This window comes from Populus nigra, chromosome 15 (assembly GCF_951802175.1).
Source record: "Populus nigra chromosome 15, ddPopNigr1.1, whole genome shotgun sequence".
Classification (NCBI taxonomy): domain Eukaryota; kingdom Viridiplantae; phylum Streptophyta; class Magnoliopsida; order Malpighiales; family Salicaceae; genus Populus; species Populus nigra.
In genome coordinates, this window is record NC_084866.1 from 13,162,860 (window position 1) to 13,179,874 (window position 17,015).

Below are 17,015 nucleotides of genomic sequence, written 5' to 3' on the forward strand. Positions count from 1 at the left end.
TAAAACGCATAAAATAACTGCAATGGGCAACAACTCCAAATTCCTATAAAAATGGTAAACGATGTCTACAAACAAACAAACTAAAACTCCTTTTCTAAACAGATGTGATAGGTGTTGAGCCATGGATATTCTTATAATAATTAATTAATAATGACTGAGAATTGAGAATGACTGGAGCAATTGTTTTATGATTTTTTTTTGTCTGATTGTAGGTTATGACATTGCACATATGAAATAGTTTAGGACTGGTCGTGCCTGCTGCGTTTCATGTAATAAATTAAGGTTTAATGGTAGATCCGCTCATCTTCCTGTACGCTTGATTCATACACTAAGTGAATTTACTATTCATATTTACTATTATTATTATTTTTCATAAATAAATAGATCAATGTATTGACGGAAGTCTTGTCAAAATGCGACCAGAAATGAAATATATACATCTCTGTTCACAAACAGTCGGTCAGTCACGTAATAGTAAAACACATCCCAAGCATAATACCAGAATGATTCCGTTTCTAATAGTAGATGACTGCCGCCATTGATCACCACCTCAAGCTCTCCTTTGGACTTTTGTGCATGACATGACAGCACGCTTTATCGTGGCTGGCACCCCATTTCTTCAACCTTTTCGTTCCACATCTTCAAGTTTTATTTTCCATCACTTGAATCTTGTAAGCATAAACAATTTTATTTGTTTTTTTTCGCAAAATAAAAAAATTTAAAGCCACCCATTATTTAATTTTGTTTTTCTCTTGATAATGGATAGCTCCCTTGTAAAGGAATATGAATTATTTCGTTTTTTTTAATGTCAATTATCAATTTTTGTTTTCATAGATCAAAGCGAAGGTATTTTCTCCTACGAAGAAACAATTTTTTTTTATTGACAGAAAAATAAAATATTCTCCACTCCATGAGCAAGGTGACATCATGCACATGCTGTTGCCATCTTACTTGTAAGAATCCTGTTTTGTTTGTGTAAATCTCGTCGTCCAATGATACGTACTGCCATAAATGGGTGGAAAGAAAGGAACGTTATTGTCATAGGAAATGTAAATCCGACAAAAGAAAAGAAATTATTGTGATATAAAGATCTTGATTATCAATTATTTCAACAATAAAATTTACATGAACAATTTTAAAAAACAATTAATTATTGATATAGATTAATATAGTATTTCTTTTACTTTTCCTTATTCTTTAAAAAACATTAAATAAAAAAATATCTTGGAGGCAGAAAAATCTCGTACAGTGCAAACAAGGAGAAAATCCTCCCTCCCTAGTTCACTCTCTCCATTTCCTTCCCTCTCTGTCTCTCTCTAAATAAGCTATCTTACCGTTAACACTGTTCTAATCGTACAAGTAAAACCACAGACAAACAGCTCTCCTTCTGCTGCTGGTGGTGGTCTGGTAAATAAAAATGGCAGGGAATGATTGGATAAACAGCTATCTTGAAGCAATTCTTGATGTGGGTCCTGGCCTAGATGACAAAAAATCTTCTCTTTTGCTTAGAGAAAGAGGCAGGTTTAGCCCAACTCGTTATTTTGTTGAAGAAGTTGTTTCTGGATTTGATGAGACCGATCTTTATCGCTCCTGGGTTCGAGTATGTTTGTTTCGTGTTTCTTTGTGTTTTTGTTGGTGTTTTTTTGCATGCATGAGTGTGATTCTGGTTGTGTTTTCTGTGTACTGTTCGGTATAGGCTCAGGCGACGAGGAGTCCTCAAGAGAGGAATACGAGGTTGGAGAATATGTGCTGGAGGATTTGGAACTTGGCTCGGCAAAAGAAACAGGTTGATTCTGTTGTTGCTTAGTTTTTTTAGATTAGTTTAATGGCCCTTTTAGTTGTTTTCTTGATTTTGGTTTAAGATTTGATATTTGATGTTTCTTTTTGGAAATGTAAGTGGGTGTAGCTTATTGGAAGCTTAGATGATGTGTTTGTGTTGATTTGAGTGTTGACTGGAATTTTTTAATGTTTGAAAGTTGTGAGAACTTGATTGGATGGAGATTTTTGGAGGGGCTGGGGGGGTGTGGGGATCTGGTTATTGTTCTTAAATGGGATTAATCTTGAATTCTTTGTTTGATCACAAGTTATTGTTAGTTAATTTGGTTTGGCTTTGTCTATCTGCGATAGCAACACGTGGCAGAAGACCTTTTTGGAGACGATGATCATATGGTAACGTGTATGTTCTCATTCCAAACAATTGTCACTACCTATGTGGTTAGCTTTCGAGAAATGATTTTGTTGAGATATGGTAGAAATGTGCAAAGTGAAAACTCTTTGGTAATAAATTTTCTTGTGGATAGTTGACAGTTGCCGAAATAGATTATTGTAGCTGTTTACTTGATTTCATTACAATTTGATATTTGGCAGTGGAAATGGTAGTGGGCGTGGCTTGCAAGCTTGAGTTAAGTGGAATTTCTTATGTTGGAAAGTTGTGAACTTGATTGGATGGATATTTTTGGAGGGGATGAGAGCGTGTGGGGTTGACTATTTTTCTTAAATTGGATTAATCTTGAATTGGTTGTTCGATCACAAGTCAGTGTTAGTTAATGGGTAGGTTTTGTATTTTCACTCGGAAGACACAATTGGCACAGGACATTGTGGAGAAGATGATCGATCACATGGTAATTTGTATGCTCTTGTTCCCCAAAAATAAAAATAAAAAAATTGTCACATGTGATGCGGTTAGCTTTCAAGAAATGATTTTTTCGAGATATAGTTTAATATTGTAAAGTGTTAACTCCTGGTAATAAATTCTCTTGTTGATACTTGAAATGTGCTGTAATAGATTATTTTTTGGCCATTCTTTTTCCTTTTTAAGAAGTGTGAGGGGGTAATTGTCTGAATGGATAGTGTTTGACATCCAACTGTCTAGTTTTTCAATGAACAATACACAACTTTTCTTTTTTCTTTGGATTTTTTAAATTCTCAATGCATAGGAGAACATGCCATATTCTGGCTTGAGGTTCATTTTGTTTTGAGCTGAATGATTGACTATAGTATTTTGTGTCGTAGCTTGAGGGAGAGCTGGCCCAAAGAAATGCTAAACGTCGTCTTGAACGTGAAAGAGGACGCAGAGAAGCAGTGGCTGATATGTCTGAAGACTTATCAGAGGGAGAGAAAGGAGATACAGTTGGAGATCTATCAGCCCACGGTGATAGCGTCCGGGGCAGACTGCCTAGAATCAATTCTGTTGATGCAATGGAGGCTTGGGTTAATCAGCAGAAAGGAAAAAAACTATACATTATATTAATAAGGCATGGACTAAACTTTAGTTCTCTATTACACTTGAATGTGCTTGTGAAGAGGGCTGTTAAGGAATTTAGTCGGTGTAGAATTGTTTATTACAATACAATGAATGGAGTTTTACATTTCCCTAGCTGCTGAAGAGAAATTGATAGGATATTGTATTTGTGCAGATCATGACACTAGTATTTACTGCATGATTAATGTGCATGCTGATCATTTAACATATTTAACAAGTAGTATTCGTGCAGCCTTCATGGTCTATTACGAGGTGATAACATGGAGCTTGGCCGCGATTCTGATACTGGTGGTCAGGTAATATTTTTATAAAAGTTTTTGTCTGGATTGGCCATATGTGGCTCTCACTCACATTTATTGGTTATAGGATTGCTTCATAGCTGCAGGAATAGATAACCAATGATCTTTGATTTTTTTTCTATTAGGTTAAATATGTAGTGGAACTTGCAAGGGCTTTGGCCTCAATGCCAGGAGTGTATCGAGTTGATTTGTTAACTAGACAAGTATCAGCTCCGGATGTAGATTGGAGCTATGGTGAACCCACAGAGATGTTGAATATAAGAAATGAAGATTTCTTGGATGAGATGGGAGAGAGCAGCGGCGCTTATATTGTCCGCATACCTTTTGGACCGAAGGATAAATATATACCGAAGGAACTTCTGTGGCCTCACATCCCTGAGTTTGTAGATGGCGCACTTAACCACATAATTCGGATGTCCAAAAGCCTAGGAGAGCAAATTGGTGGGGGGAAGCCTGTCTGGCCTGTTGCCATCCATGGGCACTATGCTGATGCAGGAGATTCTGCTGCTCTTCTATCTGGTGCTTTAAATGTCCCCATGCTTTTTACTGGTCACTCACTTGGTCGGGATAAATTAGAGCAGCTACTTAAACAAGGCCGTCTCTCGAGGGACGAGATCAACTCAACATACAAGATAATGCGTCGGATAGAGGCAGAGGAGTTATCACTTGATGTTTCAGAGATAGTCATAACTAGCACTAGACAAGAGATAGAGGAGCAATGGCGCTTGTATGATGGTTTTGATCCTATACTTGAGCGTAAACTGCGAGCAAGAATCAGGCGTAACGTGAGTTGTTACGGAAGGTTCATGCCCCGCATGGCTGTAAGTACATCTTTTTTTCCTGATTGGGGTTTCATTAAAGTTCCTTGCTTCTCAGTAGCAATTACAGTACCAGAAGCCAAGTAAGCTTGCTCTACCCTAGTGCCTGGCTCATGAATCTCCCATAGGTCAGGGTGGTTTTAATGAGATTCACACTCCAGATCAACTGAATATGTAGGCTTATTAATCTACATCTTAAACAATGATGCTAGTGGTTGTATATGTCAACTTGGGACACTGAAAGTTTGATGTGTTGCCCATTAAACATAATGCAGCATGGCACTAAGCACGAGATTTTGAATAGTGTTTAGTTTTCTAAGTTTTTCCAAGGGACATGGTTGGGAATCACTGCTTGGAACATGTGGTAGGATGCACCCAATCTTTGCTAAATGTTCATGTTTCCTGTTCTTGTCCTGTTCCAGGAGGCACCATAACAAAAAAAAATTCTAGTGAAGGGAACATGCATTAATAACTTGCTGTGCTCTGCAGATAATTCCTCCTGGAATGGAGTTTCATCACATTGTTCCCCAGGATGGTGATATGGATGGCGAAATAGAAGGAAATGAAGACCATCCCTCTTCTCATCCATCGATATGGATAGAGGTTTTAATTTTTGGTTGTGGATGGACAGTATGTTTAATTTTACCCTTTTCTACGCTCTTGTAATTGGAAAATTGATTTTGGTTCGACACTTGCTATGCTGCAGATCATGCGCTTCTTTACCAATTCTCACAAGCCTATGATACTTGCCCTTGCAAGACCAGATCCCAAAAAGAACATCACAACTTTGGTCAAAGCATTTGGAGAATGTCGGCCATTGAGAGAGCTTGCTAACCTTGTATGTTAAGTTTCCTAAGAAGACTTTGGTGCAAACATGTTCTCCATTGCTGCTTAGTTGAATTTACTTTCTGTTGAGGTCATTCTATCTTTTTATTCCCTCTGCACTTCACTTTACAGACTCTAATTATGGGCAATCGAGATGGAATTGATGAAATGTCCAGCACAAGTGCTTCTGTCCTTCTTTCTGTGCTTAAGCTTATTGACAAGTATGATCTGTATGGGCAAGTCGCATACCCTAAACATCACAAGCAGTCTGATGTTCCTGACATTTATCGACTAGCAGCAAAGACAAAGGTATGCCTTGGATTTTACCAGATTAAAATAAAAAATGACTTGATCACCTGAGCCCCAGATGAAAAAATCATAAAATAGGTGATAATCCACTCCATTATCTAGCATTCAGCTTACTCTGGCCTTTCCTCATATCTTCTTTTCTTTTGATCCTTTTAGACTTCTCCATGAGTGACCCGTGTTCTGCATTTTACAACTGTCTCTTAACAAACTGAGATTTCATGTAGAAGAATGGAATTATGCTTTGGTGTTTTATGTTGCAAAATGATTTACTGATGGCTCTCCTAGCAACACCTTATAGTTATCTAGTTTAGTGCAACTGTATAATTGACTCAACATGCAATTATGATTAACAGAAATTTTATGATGCTAGTCTAAATCTCAGTAAAGCATAGCAAGCATCTTCATGAGTGTCCCATGTTTTGCAGTTTTCATGTATTTTTTAACTGCCAAGACTTAATTTACAGTAGTGCAATTTTTCTCCGGTGTTTGACATTATAAATAACTGGATGGGGGCTCTCCTAATAACATCTAATTCTTAGCTAGTGTAGTACGATTTATAATTGATTATCCATCCAAATATGATTAACAAAACTTTTACGATGCTAATCTAAATTTCTGTAAAGCGTATCGAGCATCTTAGTTTCATGTGGTTTGTCTGGTATACCTGTGAGGTTGGGTATCTTATCATGCTCGTTTGGTGTTTGGTTGCTGTATTTTGGTCCATTATCAGATGTAATTTCCATTATCTATCATACTTCAGCTGCATGACATAGGCGGGTTCCTCTGTTCCTCAATTTCTGTTTCCAAATACAAATAGAGGTTGGTATATGTTGTTAGATATGTAAAAACTGTCTGGAACTTTGCGCAGGGTGTTTTCATCAATCCGGCTTTCATTGAGCCATTTGGACTTACTTTAATTGAGGTGCCTCTTCTTGATCTGATGAAGTGTTTTTCTTGATGATTATTTATTATTTATTATTTAAGACCGAGTATTTTTGCTGAGCAGGCAGCAGCTCATGGATTGCCTATGGTTGCTACCAAAAATGGAGGCCCAGTAGACATACACCGGGTATGCATGCTCATAAAGAAAAACAAAGATATCACTTTGCTCGTGTGTGAATGAGCATGTGTGCATAAATCTTCCAGTATTGATTGTAAACATTTCCTCAGGTACTTGACAATGGTCTCCTTGTTGATCCTCATGATCAGCAGTCCATTGCTGATGCTCTTCTAAAGCTTGTTGCTGAAAAGCATCTTTGGGCAAAATGCCGTCAGAATGGTTTGAAGAACATTCACCATTTTTCATGGCCAGAGCATTGCAAGGCTTATCTTTCCAAAATAGCCGGTTGCAAACCAAGGCATCCACAATGGCAAAAAAGTGATGATGGAGCTGATACTTCCGACACAGATTCTCCTGGTGATTCCTTGAGAGATATACAGGATTTATCTTTGAACTTAAGGTTCTCATTGGATGGGGAAAAGACTGGAGGTAGTGGAAATGATAGTTCTCTAGGATCTGAAGGAAATGCTGCTGATAAGAAGAGTAAAATAGAGAATGCTGTATTGGCATGGTCCAAGGGTGTTGTAAAGGACACACGAAAGGCTGTTGACCATAACAGCAGTTCTGGTAAGTTTCCATCATTGAGAAGGAGGAAACAAATCTTTGTTGTTGCAGTGGACTTTGATAATTTTGCCAGTCTTGCTGAAGCCACCAGAAAAATTTTTGAGGCTGTTGAAAAGGAACGGGTGGAAGGTTCTATAGGGTTTATATTGTCAACGTCCTTGGCCATATCTGAGATATGCTCCTTTCTGGCCTCAGGGGGGTTTAGCCCCAGTGATTTTGATGCTTTTATTTGCAACAGTGGTAGTGACCTCTACTATTCAACTCCCAATCCAGAGGATGGTCCCTTTGTCATTGACTTTTATTATCACTCACACATTGAATACCGTTGGGGTGGAGAAGGGCTGAGGAAGACTCTGTTTCGCTGGTCATCTTCAGTTATTGATAAGAAGGCTGAGGATGCGGAACGGATTGTATATTCAGCCGAACAACTTTCGACTGACTATTGTTATGCTTTTACAGTGAAAAAGCCAGGATCGGTACTTTTCTTCTCTACAGTGACTTCTTACTGTTTGGAATTAAGGGTGAATTTATTTGTTTAGACTTTGTTTCGTTGGCGCCTGGATTATTTTTACATTAAGAATTGCAGTGCAATGGTATATACATGCATTGAGTTATATCCATGTCTTTTGCAGGTTCCACCAGTTAAGGAGCTCCAAAAGGTTCTGAGAATTCAGGCTCTCCGTTGCCATGCTATTTATTGCCAAAATGGGACCAGGATAAATGTAATTCCAGTATTGGCTTCCCGTTCCCAAGCCCTCAGGTAGGGTTTTTTGTGAATATATGTTTTACATAATATTGATTTTCATTTGAAGTATGAAGAAACTGCATATAGCAATTTGGATGGTAAATGAACCTTAGGCACACAGAAAAGGCAATGTAGCTCAAAATTGGGAGCTGCTGTTGAGAATTTATATAACCATTTTTATAATGCATTTGAGGTTTTGTTTCTTTCTTGCTTTGCATGCCTGATTGAACTTCGAACTCAAAATCTTTTCTTTTCCTCTTCGTGATAATTTTTGAAATTTTATGACTCGAAATTATACTTCAGGTACCTATATGTTCGATGGGGAGTGGAATTGGCAAGTATGGTCGTTTTTGTTGGAGAATGTGGTGACACAGATTATGAAGGATTGCTTGGTGGGCTGCACAAAAGTGTAATATTGAAAGGAGTCTGTAGCAGTGCAAGCAGCCAATTCCATGCGAACCGAAGCTACCCCCTCTCAGACATCATGCCATTAGAGAGCCCAAATGTTGTTCAAGCAGCCGAAGAAAGCTCTGCTATCAGGAGTTCCTTGGAACAATTAGGATGTCTCAAGAGTTAAAAGTGTCATTCTTCTTGGTTCAAACTTGTTCAAGAGCTTTGGTATGTGGCTCCTATCACAAGTCTTTGCCTGGTTGCTCTCATGGCAAGCAACTCATAAGCGTTCTCATGATTTTGAATGCTTTAGAAGCTTGTTTGTGGGTTTCATCGTGACACCTCAAATCAGCTTGGTCGTTTCCAATTTGTTAATTCCCTTGTAAAGTCAAACCTATGCTGCTCCTATTATATCCCGAGTTTCAATAGAAGAACACAGTCGCATGTACCTTTGGCCTGGTCTCTACAAGAGCCAGCGGACGCCAGTATATATTATCTCAAAAGCTAATACATATACTTCTCTGCCAGTGCCCTTATAAAAGTGCAGTCTTGTCTTAAATGGGTGTAACAGTATACTGTTTCCTGCTTTTGTTGTCACGATATCCAGCCAGTTTTTCCAATCGATGGTGAAAGGAGCTTTTGTTAAGAAGGAAAAATTGGATGACAATTCTGGAATTGGTACAGTAGCTAAGAATTGGAAAGCTAGACAACACAATGAATAGAGAAAAGATTGCTGATATTTGTGTATTAAACAGTAGATTTGCCGAAGCATGCTGATGGATCATAGAGAGATTCCTCTGTTTCGTGTATTAGTTGGTAGATGTGCCCGTCTGAATGCGTGGTCTTGCCTGAAGTGTGCACAGGCGTAGTCAAATCTGAAGTGAGGCTGGAAACTCACTATTTTGTCGGGCTGCGGGACCCTGACAGAAATCTGTGCTCTCACCCTCTAACGTGGATGAAGGACAGGCAAGCTTATCTTGTTAGGCACCGCGTGCCAAAAGAAGTCGTGGTCTTGAAAAGTTCGTCAGACTCCAAAATGTGCTGAGAAAAGTCGATCACGCGCGAAGTATTTTTCTCATTATGCTAATCTGTATTTATTTTTTAAAATATTTTTTATTTTTATAATTTATTTTTAATACCAACACATAAATTTTTTTTTTTTACTTTTTTTCAAAAGTAAAAATCAAGCAGGCTCTGAAGATGTGTTTAGTATTGTGGTTGCTATTGTGGTTGTGGTGTGAAAAATGTTATTTTATAAAAAGTATTTTTAATTGATGTTGATTTGGAAAAATATATGTTTGATTAAAACTGTGGTTAAAATTAAGGTTGACTAAAAAGTAGTATAATGTGTTTGGTTAATAATGCTTTTGAAATTGAGGTTATAGAATAATTTTAAAAAATATAATTAATATTGATGGTTTTTAATTTAAATATGTTGATTTAACTACTGCTACTATATCATGAAATAAATTATATAGTGCTATTGAATAATGTTAAATACTAATTCTTCAAATAAAACACGATACCTGAAAAAAATATTTTTAATATTTTTTAGATATTAGAAAATTAAAAAAAAATAATGACAAGTTCAATGATAATTAAACATTGTCAGCATGCTGTATGAAGTTGATAATCAAAAAACAATGACAAGTTTCGAAAAGGGAAAAGATCGATGGAAAAAAAATGTGAATTGCTGATGGAAACAAAGGGATGATGAGAAGCAGGTCAGGGAGAACATGAAAAGCAGGTATAACATGCTTTTGATGAACATGCGGTTAGGCCACAATTATTATACGTGTCTCACATTTTTAACTAGTATTTTATTAGTTTTCAAATAACCATTGATTATGGTTACGCCGCGCCACACTTTTTACCGCAAAAACAAACAATCTCTAAATATTGTTTTAAAGTATTTTTATTATTTTTCCCCTGTTTGGGAATTTATTCCAAATTGTTTGCAAAAATTCAATTTTTTTTGGATTATTTTAATGTGTTGATATTAAAAATAAATTTTAAAAAATAAAACATATTATTTTAATGTACATTATTTTTATTTTTCACTTCAGCATTTACGAGAATAGATCAGGTTTTTAACGTGTGTTATGCAAAGTAAAATTACCTCATTACCCCTGAAATCAAAACTTCTAAAGCTGGTGCACAATAAGGAATGTTTTTGTCCTTTTGATTTCATATTCGTAGTTAAATGTCTAAATCATTCTTAAAAAGCTAAGTCTTCTTCATCAATGACAAAGGGTGTTTTGGTATTTTTATAATAATTATTTTTGTAATAATAGGTTGGTGGGGGTGGCTTTATTGAAGTTTTAATTTTTAATGTAACTTGGCTGCCATCTAGATAAAAAAAATTTAGAGGTTACTTGTTTGACTTTAAGAGAGTGTTTGGAAATATGGATAAACTCGAGTTTTTAAAAAATTTAAATTTTTATTTATTAAAAATTAATTTTTTTATGTTTTATATTATTTTGATATGCTGATTTCAAAATGATTTTTAAAAAATAAAAAAAATATAATTTTGATGCATTTCAGAATAAAAAATATTTTAAAAAGCAATCACAATCACATTTTCAAATAGGATATTTTCTATCAATGGGTTGGTCAAATGTTCTCTCATAAAATTAAGAGTTGAAATTTCACCTGTGGGTTAACCCAAAAAATGACGGAAGCTGGAAGAAGGGCCTAGTTAATGGGTCATTTTCTAAATTGCCACCACACCGAAAGATGGAAACTTGCACCGGTGAAGTATTTACTCCTTGATCTTGCATGCAAGGCTTTTTTATGAATGTTTTGAAGGGTGACACTATTGTTTTTTAAAGTGTTATTTATTTTAAAATATATTAAAATAAAAAATAATTATTTTTTAAAAATTAATTTTGACATTAACATATTAAAATAATTTAAAAACATCAAAAGAAATTATTAATTTTAAATAAAAAATAAAATAAAATAATTTTTTTTTAAAACGTTTTTAAATAAAAAAAAATAAACCGTACTTTCAACACCTACTATGAGGCCTCCTTTTGTCACTTTCATCATCGGATAAGTCGCCCCTTAAACGCATGAAAGAGATGGGCAATAATCAATCTAACCACTAACCAACACCACCACGTCTTTCAAATTCCAATTCCTTCACACAACCGGAATTCTAGGCGTTTTACCTCTTAGATTTTTATTTTTCCGATACCAGCATTTTAAAATATTAAAAAAATATTTTTAAAAAATAAATATATATATATTTTAAAAAATATATAAATAAAAGCTATTGTATTTCCAAAATTACCCACTTACCCTCAAACCATGCATATGGTTTCTAGGAACAACTAGACTAAGAAATATGATCTTCTCCCCTCCAAATTCAATTGAAATTTAAACAAGAAAGACATTTATTGTGCATATTTGTCCGAAATAAAGCTTACCATGTTCGACAAAAAAGTTAAAATATGTTTCTACATGAACCCCAAGTCTCGTAGGTTGCAACAACATTTGGGTTCAAAAAACAAAATTAATGCGTAGGAAGATGGGAAAACTTGAGAGGGCTAAAGATGCATGATTCATTAAAAAAATAAAATAAAAAATAAAATAAAATTAGACAAGGCTTAAGTGAGAGACTTGTCTATCTTTACAAGCCAAGGATTAAGGCAAGAAAGTGGTTGTTTATAGTTAATTAGTTTGGAGTGCCTTCTGGGCAAGATATGAGTCCAGAGGTGAGCTAACTATCTATGCCGGTGAGATGGGTTGCCTAATATGGTCTTACCTAACTCTAACAATCAAAAACATATTCATATGAATGACAAAGATGACACGCATTTATAGCTTCTCTTTGCCCAAAAGTCAGGAATTTATGTAGGAGTGTTTGAAAGTGTGCTACCAGTTATAGTTTAATTTTATTAGATTTAAAAATATATTAAAATAATATTTAAAAAAATATTATTTTTAATATCAGTATATCAAAACTATCTAAAAATATAAAAAAATAAATTTAAATTTAAAAAAATACGATTTTAACTGTGTTTTTAAATAAGGTTGTAGCCACCATAACTGAAGTAACACGCAAACTGTTTCCCACACAAAAATTTATATGATCTGTGAGTTTAGTGTTATTTTGACCTATTAACTCAAAATCTAACCCAAGTTTTCATAATAAAATAAGTGAGTTGATCTAGTTAAAATCAGCATGACTATTTAAAATCTAATAAGGCATGATTTGATTTAATATACTTTCAATTAAAAATAATTTTAAAAATTACTAATAAAGGTTCCAACTTTATAATATCCTCTTTCATGCATTCATAAACACGTCTGTACATTAATTAGGTCATGCTGCTGTCCACCTAAATACCTTGTCTCGTAGTGAATATCAAGTGACTCGATCAACTAATTAATATTTTTGATAATGACATTATTTTGTTTGCACTGTACACACAATTTTAGTTAAATACTAATTAATAGGTGTGTCCATGTTAAGAAAAAAAAAACATGGATACGTAGAAAATTTTCAATTAAAGAACGAAAAGATGATATCCACACCTAATAAAATTAATTTAAAAATGATATGATAAATCATGAAAAAAATTAACATTAATTAGAGAATTTTAATTTTTGTTTACTTCAGATGATTTTTTTTAAATTTTTTTGAATTATTTTGATATATTGATATTAATAAAAAAATAATATTATTTTAATATATTTAAAAATAAAAAATAACTGTTATTACTATCTCAAATCTCAAACTTTCATGCCCGTCAATAAATTTAACCAAACCAGGTTAAACCCTGTAAATTAATATTTTTAAATTAATATTTTTAAAGTATGAATATTAGTTAATTAAGATATTATTTAAACTTCAAATTCAAAATTGAAATTGAATTCAAATATTAATTTATCTTTCCCTTACAAAAGTAGTAAGTAGGTAGCAGGTAGATTCCTTGTGTTACTGATTAAACGTTGAACCAACTAAAGATTGATGATTTTTTTCTTATTATTATTATGAACCCATCAGCCTTACTTTAAATGATTTATAATTTATAATATCCGAGAGATTTAATCAAGGATTTACTTCATTCTTTGATTTTTTATATTCAAATCTTAGAGTTGGTATTAAGAAAAACTTTTTAAATCCTCTCAAATCAATCAGTGTGAAATGTACATTTAAAATTAATTAAAAATAAATTTAATTTTACTCGAACACGTAAATCTAATGAAGTAAAAAAAATAATTATTATCGATGTAAGAACTGGAACGAAAATACAGAGGCCCACGAGGTTGGTGAGCTCACAATTTTTCATGTGCTATCATTTATACAGATTTATTAGTATCCCAGCAACGTGTACGATTAATCAAACTGCATTGCATGCAATTCTAACACCAAACGAGAGAGAGAGAGAGAGACAGAGAGAGAGAGAGTTTCTATAATTAAATGCTGCAGTTGGATGGTGCAGTTGTGTTGATTCAAAGAGAGAACCCAAAGTCACAGATAGATAGGAGAAAAGACACAGACAAGCCTTTATATATTAACCAAACAAGACCCTCAAGCTAAAAAAACCCGTAAGAGAGACATGTTTAAGATCGAATTGTAAGTGCTCCTCTCAAGATTGAAGACTTCATGAGGGGGTTGAGGGTCTTGAAGAGGAAAGGGAGGAAAAATATGGATCAAACCCAGAAGAAAGAAGCTGCAGTAGTGCTTGATTCTTGCAAAAGTAGTGGAGCAATCAAGAAGATGAAGAAAGATGATGAGAGTCAAAGCAAAGGTAAGAAAACGTGTGATTTAGTGTCGTTTTGGGAGCTGCCAGAGTACATGAAGGACAATGAGTTCATCTTGAGTTACTACAGAGCAGATTGGCCTCTCAAAAAAGCTCTCTTTAGCGTTTTTCGTTGGCATAATGAAACTCTCAATGTCTGGACGTAAGTAATTATTATTATTATTATTATTTTCTGATTTTGAGGGCCAGTTTTGAGCTTGATTATAGTGTTAATTAGTAGTGATTAGTTTTTTTAATGGATTTTTCTGGGGTTTAATTGTTTTATAATTAAAATAATTTCTGGGTTTTAATTTAATTATATATTCGCAGGCACCTTCTTGGTTTCTTCTTGTTTGTGGGGTTGACTGTGGCAAATTTAATGCAAGTGCCTCAGGTTGCTGATCTACTTGGCTTGTTTACCTGGTAATTTGTCATGGAAATCTTTCATTTTTTTTTTTCCAATATGAAAACATTGTATAACCAATAACTAGTTATAAAGAAAAATCCAAGAATGTTATGTGAACTCTCCGTTCTTCTTGTAATAAAGAAGGGATTGGATGAAATTTTATTACTTCATTTTGATTCCCTTTTCTTTGATTTTTCTCTACTTTTTTTTAATAGCAATTACTAATTTATTTGAGACCTTCAAAATTGGTAGTCAGTTCTAATTAAACCCACTAAACCTTAATTAAACAACTATTTGGAAATAAGCCAAAGTGGAGAAGGCAATAAAGAGGTAGAAAGGAAAATTAAAGAATCAATGGAGGACTCCATGTGAGTGTACAGTGGTCTATCACCACACTGTTTTGCTTTCAAACCCACAAACCACACCTCTCCTACAATAAAAAAGATAATATAAGTAAAAATATATAGGATGAAAGTAAGTGAATTTTGTAGTTGTAGTAGTAACTGCTCCCTTGAAAGTTTTATTTTACACTGATGTATGCCATGGTTTTTCAAACTTTGATTCAGTTTTGAGTTTACAACTTCCAATGTTTTTCACTTTTGCTAGACATTAACGTGGGAAAGATTCAGTTTTGATGTTACAACTTCCAAAGTTTTTGCTTCACTTTTACTCGGTGATGTTTAATATCTGAAACCTTACGCTCCAAGATCTATGAATTTTCAGAAAAAAGATTCTCATCCCTCAGCTTTAAGAATATGATTCTCCCTTAGTCCCTTTGCTTAAAACACCATACTTTTGAAACTTTTATTTATTAAAAACAAAGAATTAATCAAACCATCGAACGAATATATATATATATATATATATATATATATATATATATATATATATATATTCTTACAATAAAAGTTTTAAAAGTCTGGTGTTTTTAAGCAAAGAGAGAATCATGGCTTACATCAGTATATAAAACTTTTAAGGCAGACTTTACTGCTACAACTACAAAATTAACCTACTTCTATCTTATATATTTTTACTAATGCTCCTCTTTTTTATTGTAGAAGAAGTTTGGTTTGTGGGTTTGAAAGCAAAAGTGCGTAGAGATAATCCGCACACTACTAGACCACTAGCAGGACACCAACATGGAGTCCTCCATTGATTCTGATTCTGTGGTGATATCCTGTAGTTCTGTGGTTAATCAACATTCTAATTCTGAATATATAGAAGTCAGAGTGAATGATCATGTTTTTATATCTTCTCTCTTTTTTTTCTTGTTTGCTTTATTTTCTTGGAAAATTGAAGATTGGTGGCTGTTTTTTTTTATTGTGCTCACAATTTTATTTATTTGTGTTTGAGCCAGTGCATGACTGGTAAGAGGAATTGTAGCTGTAAGGGTTTGCCTAAATTTCTTAAGACAAGTATTTGTGAAAATTTATGTGTATGGGTTCTTTTTTGAAGAAAATTTCTGTTATATTATTGTCATTTTTTCATCTCAGGAAATCGAGAAATATTATTGTCCAAGTAAAATGCAGGAAAACTTGTGTTCCTTTAAATCATCTCCATTTGCAATTGAAATTGCTAGCCTTACAATATTGTTTTCAGGTCAATTCTTACTAGTGCACAAAGAAATGTTTCTAATGATTCAAAGGATTTCTACTTGGTAAGTTGCCTCATATTACATTAGATACAGATTCCTCTGCTCCAGTTGTGAATTAATTTAAAATTAACTCCAAAAATTGTTGCAGGGGACAACAGAACTGCTTGACCTGGGCCACAATTTACCTATGAAAATGGATGTTTCATTGTTAGGAATGCCGGCAACCCGGTGGCCATTCTATGTATTCTTAGGTGGCTCTATGTTCTGCCTCCTCTCAAGTAGCATTTGCCACCTCTTTTCTTGCCATTCACACAGCTTGAACATTCTGTTGCTGCGAATGGACTATGTCGGCATTGTTATAATGATCATCACCTCTTTTTTTCCTCCAATGTATTATATCTTCCAATGTGAACCACATTGGCAATTTATCTACCTTGGTGGTATCACAGTAATGGGAATGTTCACTATCGTGACACTACTTTCTCCACCGCTATCGACCGGAAAATTTCGTGCTTTTAGAGCCATGCTGTTCGCTTCCATGGGATTATTCGGCCTTATCCCTGCAGTCCATTCTATAATTGCCAATTGGAGCAATCCCAAGCGTGATACCATTGTAGCTTATGAGTCTGCCATGGCTATATTTTACTTGACTGGAACCGGGTTGTATGTAAGTAGGTTTCCAGAGAGGTTGAAGCCTGGACTGTTCGACCTAACAGGACACAGTCATCAGATTTTTCATGTTTTTGTGGTATTGGGAGCATTGGCTCATTATGGTGCCACACTTTTATTCTTGGAGTATCGTGATCTTGTGGGATGTGAAGTAAACCTATAATATGTATGAACCAAGATTAATGTGTATGTTGAATGTTTTGGAATTGTAATTTCCTCTGATCAATCCAATCTCTTGAACTGCTCTACCAGATAAGACAAAGTAGCTGAGGGAATCCAAAATTTCTGCCCTTATTTGGACATTTGACATGGTGCATGAAT

At 34.4% G+C, this 17,015-nt stretch overlaps 2 protein-coding genes across 3 annotated transcripts; both read left to right on the forward strand.

The window, feature by feature from the left end:
• The first annotated feature begins 1,197 nt into the window (after positions 1-1,197).
• On the forward strand, positions 1,198-8,813 carry LOC133674740 (probable sucrose-phosphate synthase 1). 2 transcript variants are annotated; one of them, XM_062095948.1, is made up of 13 exons: positions 1,198-1,600; positions 1,697-1,786; positions 3,013-3,254; positions 3,495-3,558; positions 3,687-4,382; positions 4,869-4,982; positions 5,086-5,217; positions 5,337-5,513; positions 6,382-6,435; positions 6,520-6,582; positions 6,684-7,613; positions 7,770-7,897; positions 8,186-8,813. In XM_062095948.1, the coding sequence occupies exons 1-13, from the start codon at positions 1,418-1,420 to the stop codon at positions 8,457-8,459; spliced, it is 3,147 nt and encodes a 1,048-aa protein (XP_061951932.1). In that variant the 5' UTR covers positions 1,198-1,417; the 3' UTR covers positions 8,460-8,813. The 2 variants fall into 2 exon arrangements, with proteins under 2 accessions (XP_061951932.1, XP_061951933.1); XM_062095949.1 differs by lacking the exons at positions 1,198-1,600; positions 1,697-1,786 and adding an exon at positions 2,237-2,621.
• A 4,811-nt stretch (positions 8,814-13,624) lies between these two features.
• On the forward strand, positions 13,625-16,920 carry LOC133673762 (heptahelical transmembrane protein 1-like). The gene is made up of 4 exons (XM_062094651.1): positions 13,625-14,188; positions 14,356-14,448; positions 16,031-16,088; positions 16,174-16,920. Exons 1-4 carry the CDS (start codon positions 13,890-13,892, stop codon positions 16,855-16,857), a joined length of 1,134 nt encoding a protein of 377 aa, XP_061950635.1. The 5' UTR covers positions 13,625-13,889; the 3' UTR covers positions 16,858-16,920.
• The last annotated feature ends 95 nt before the right edge of the window (positions 16,921-17,015 follow it).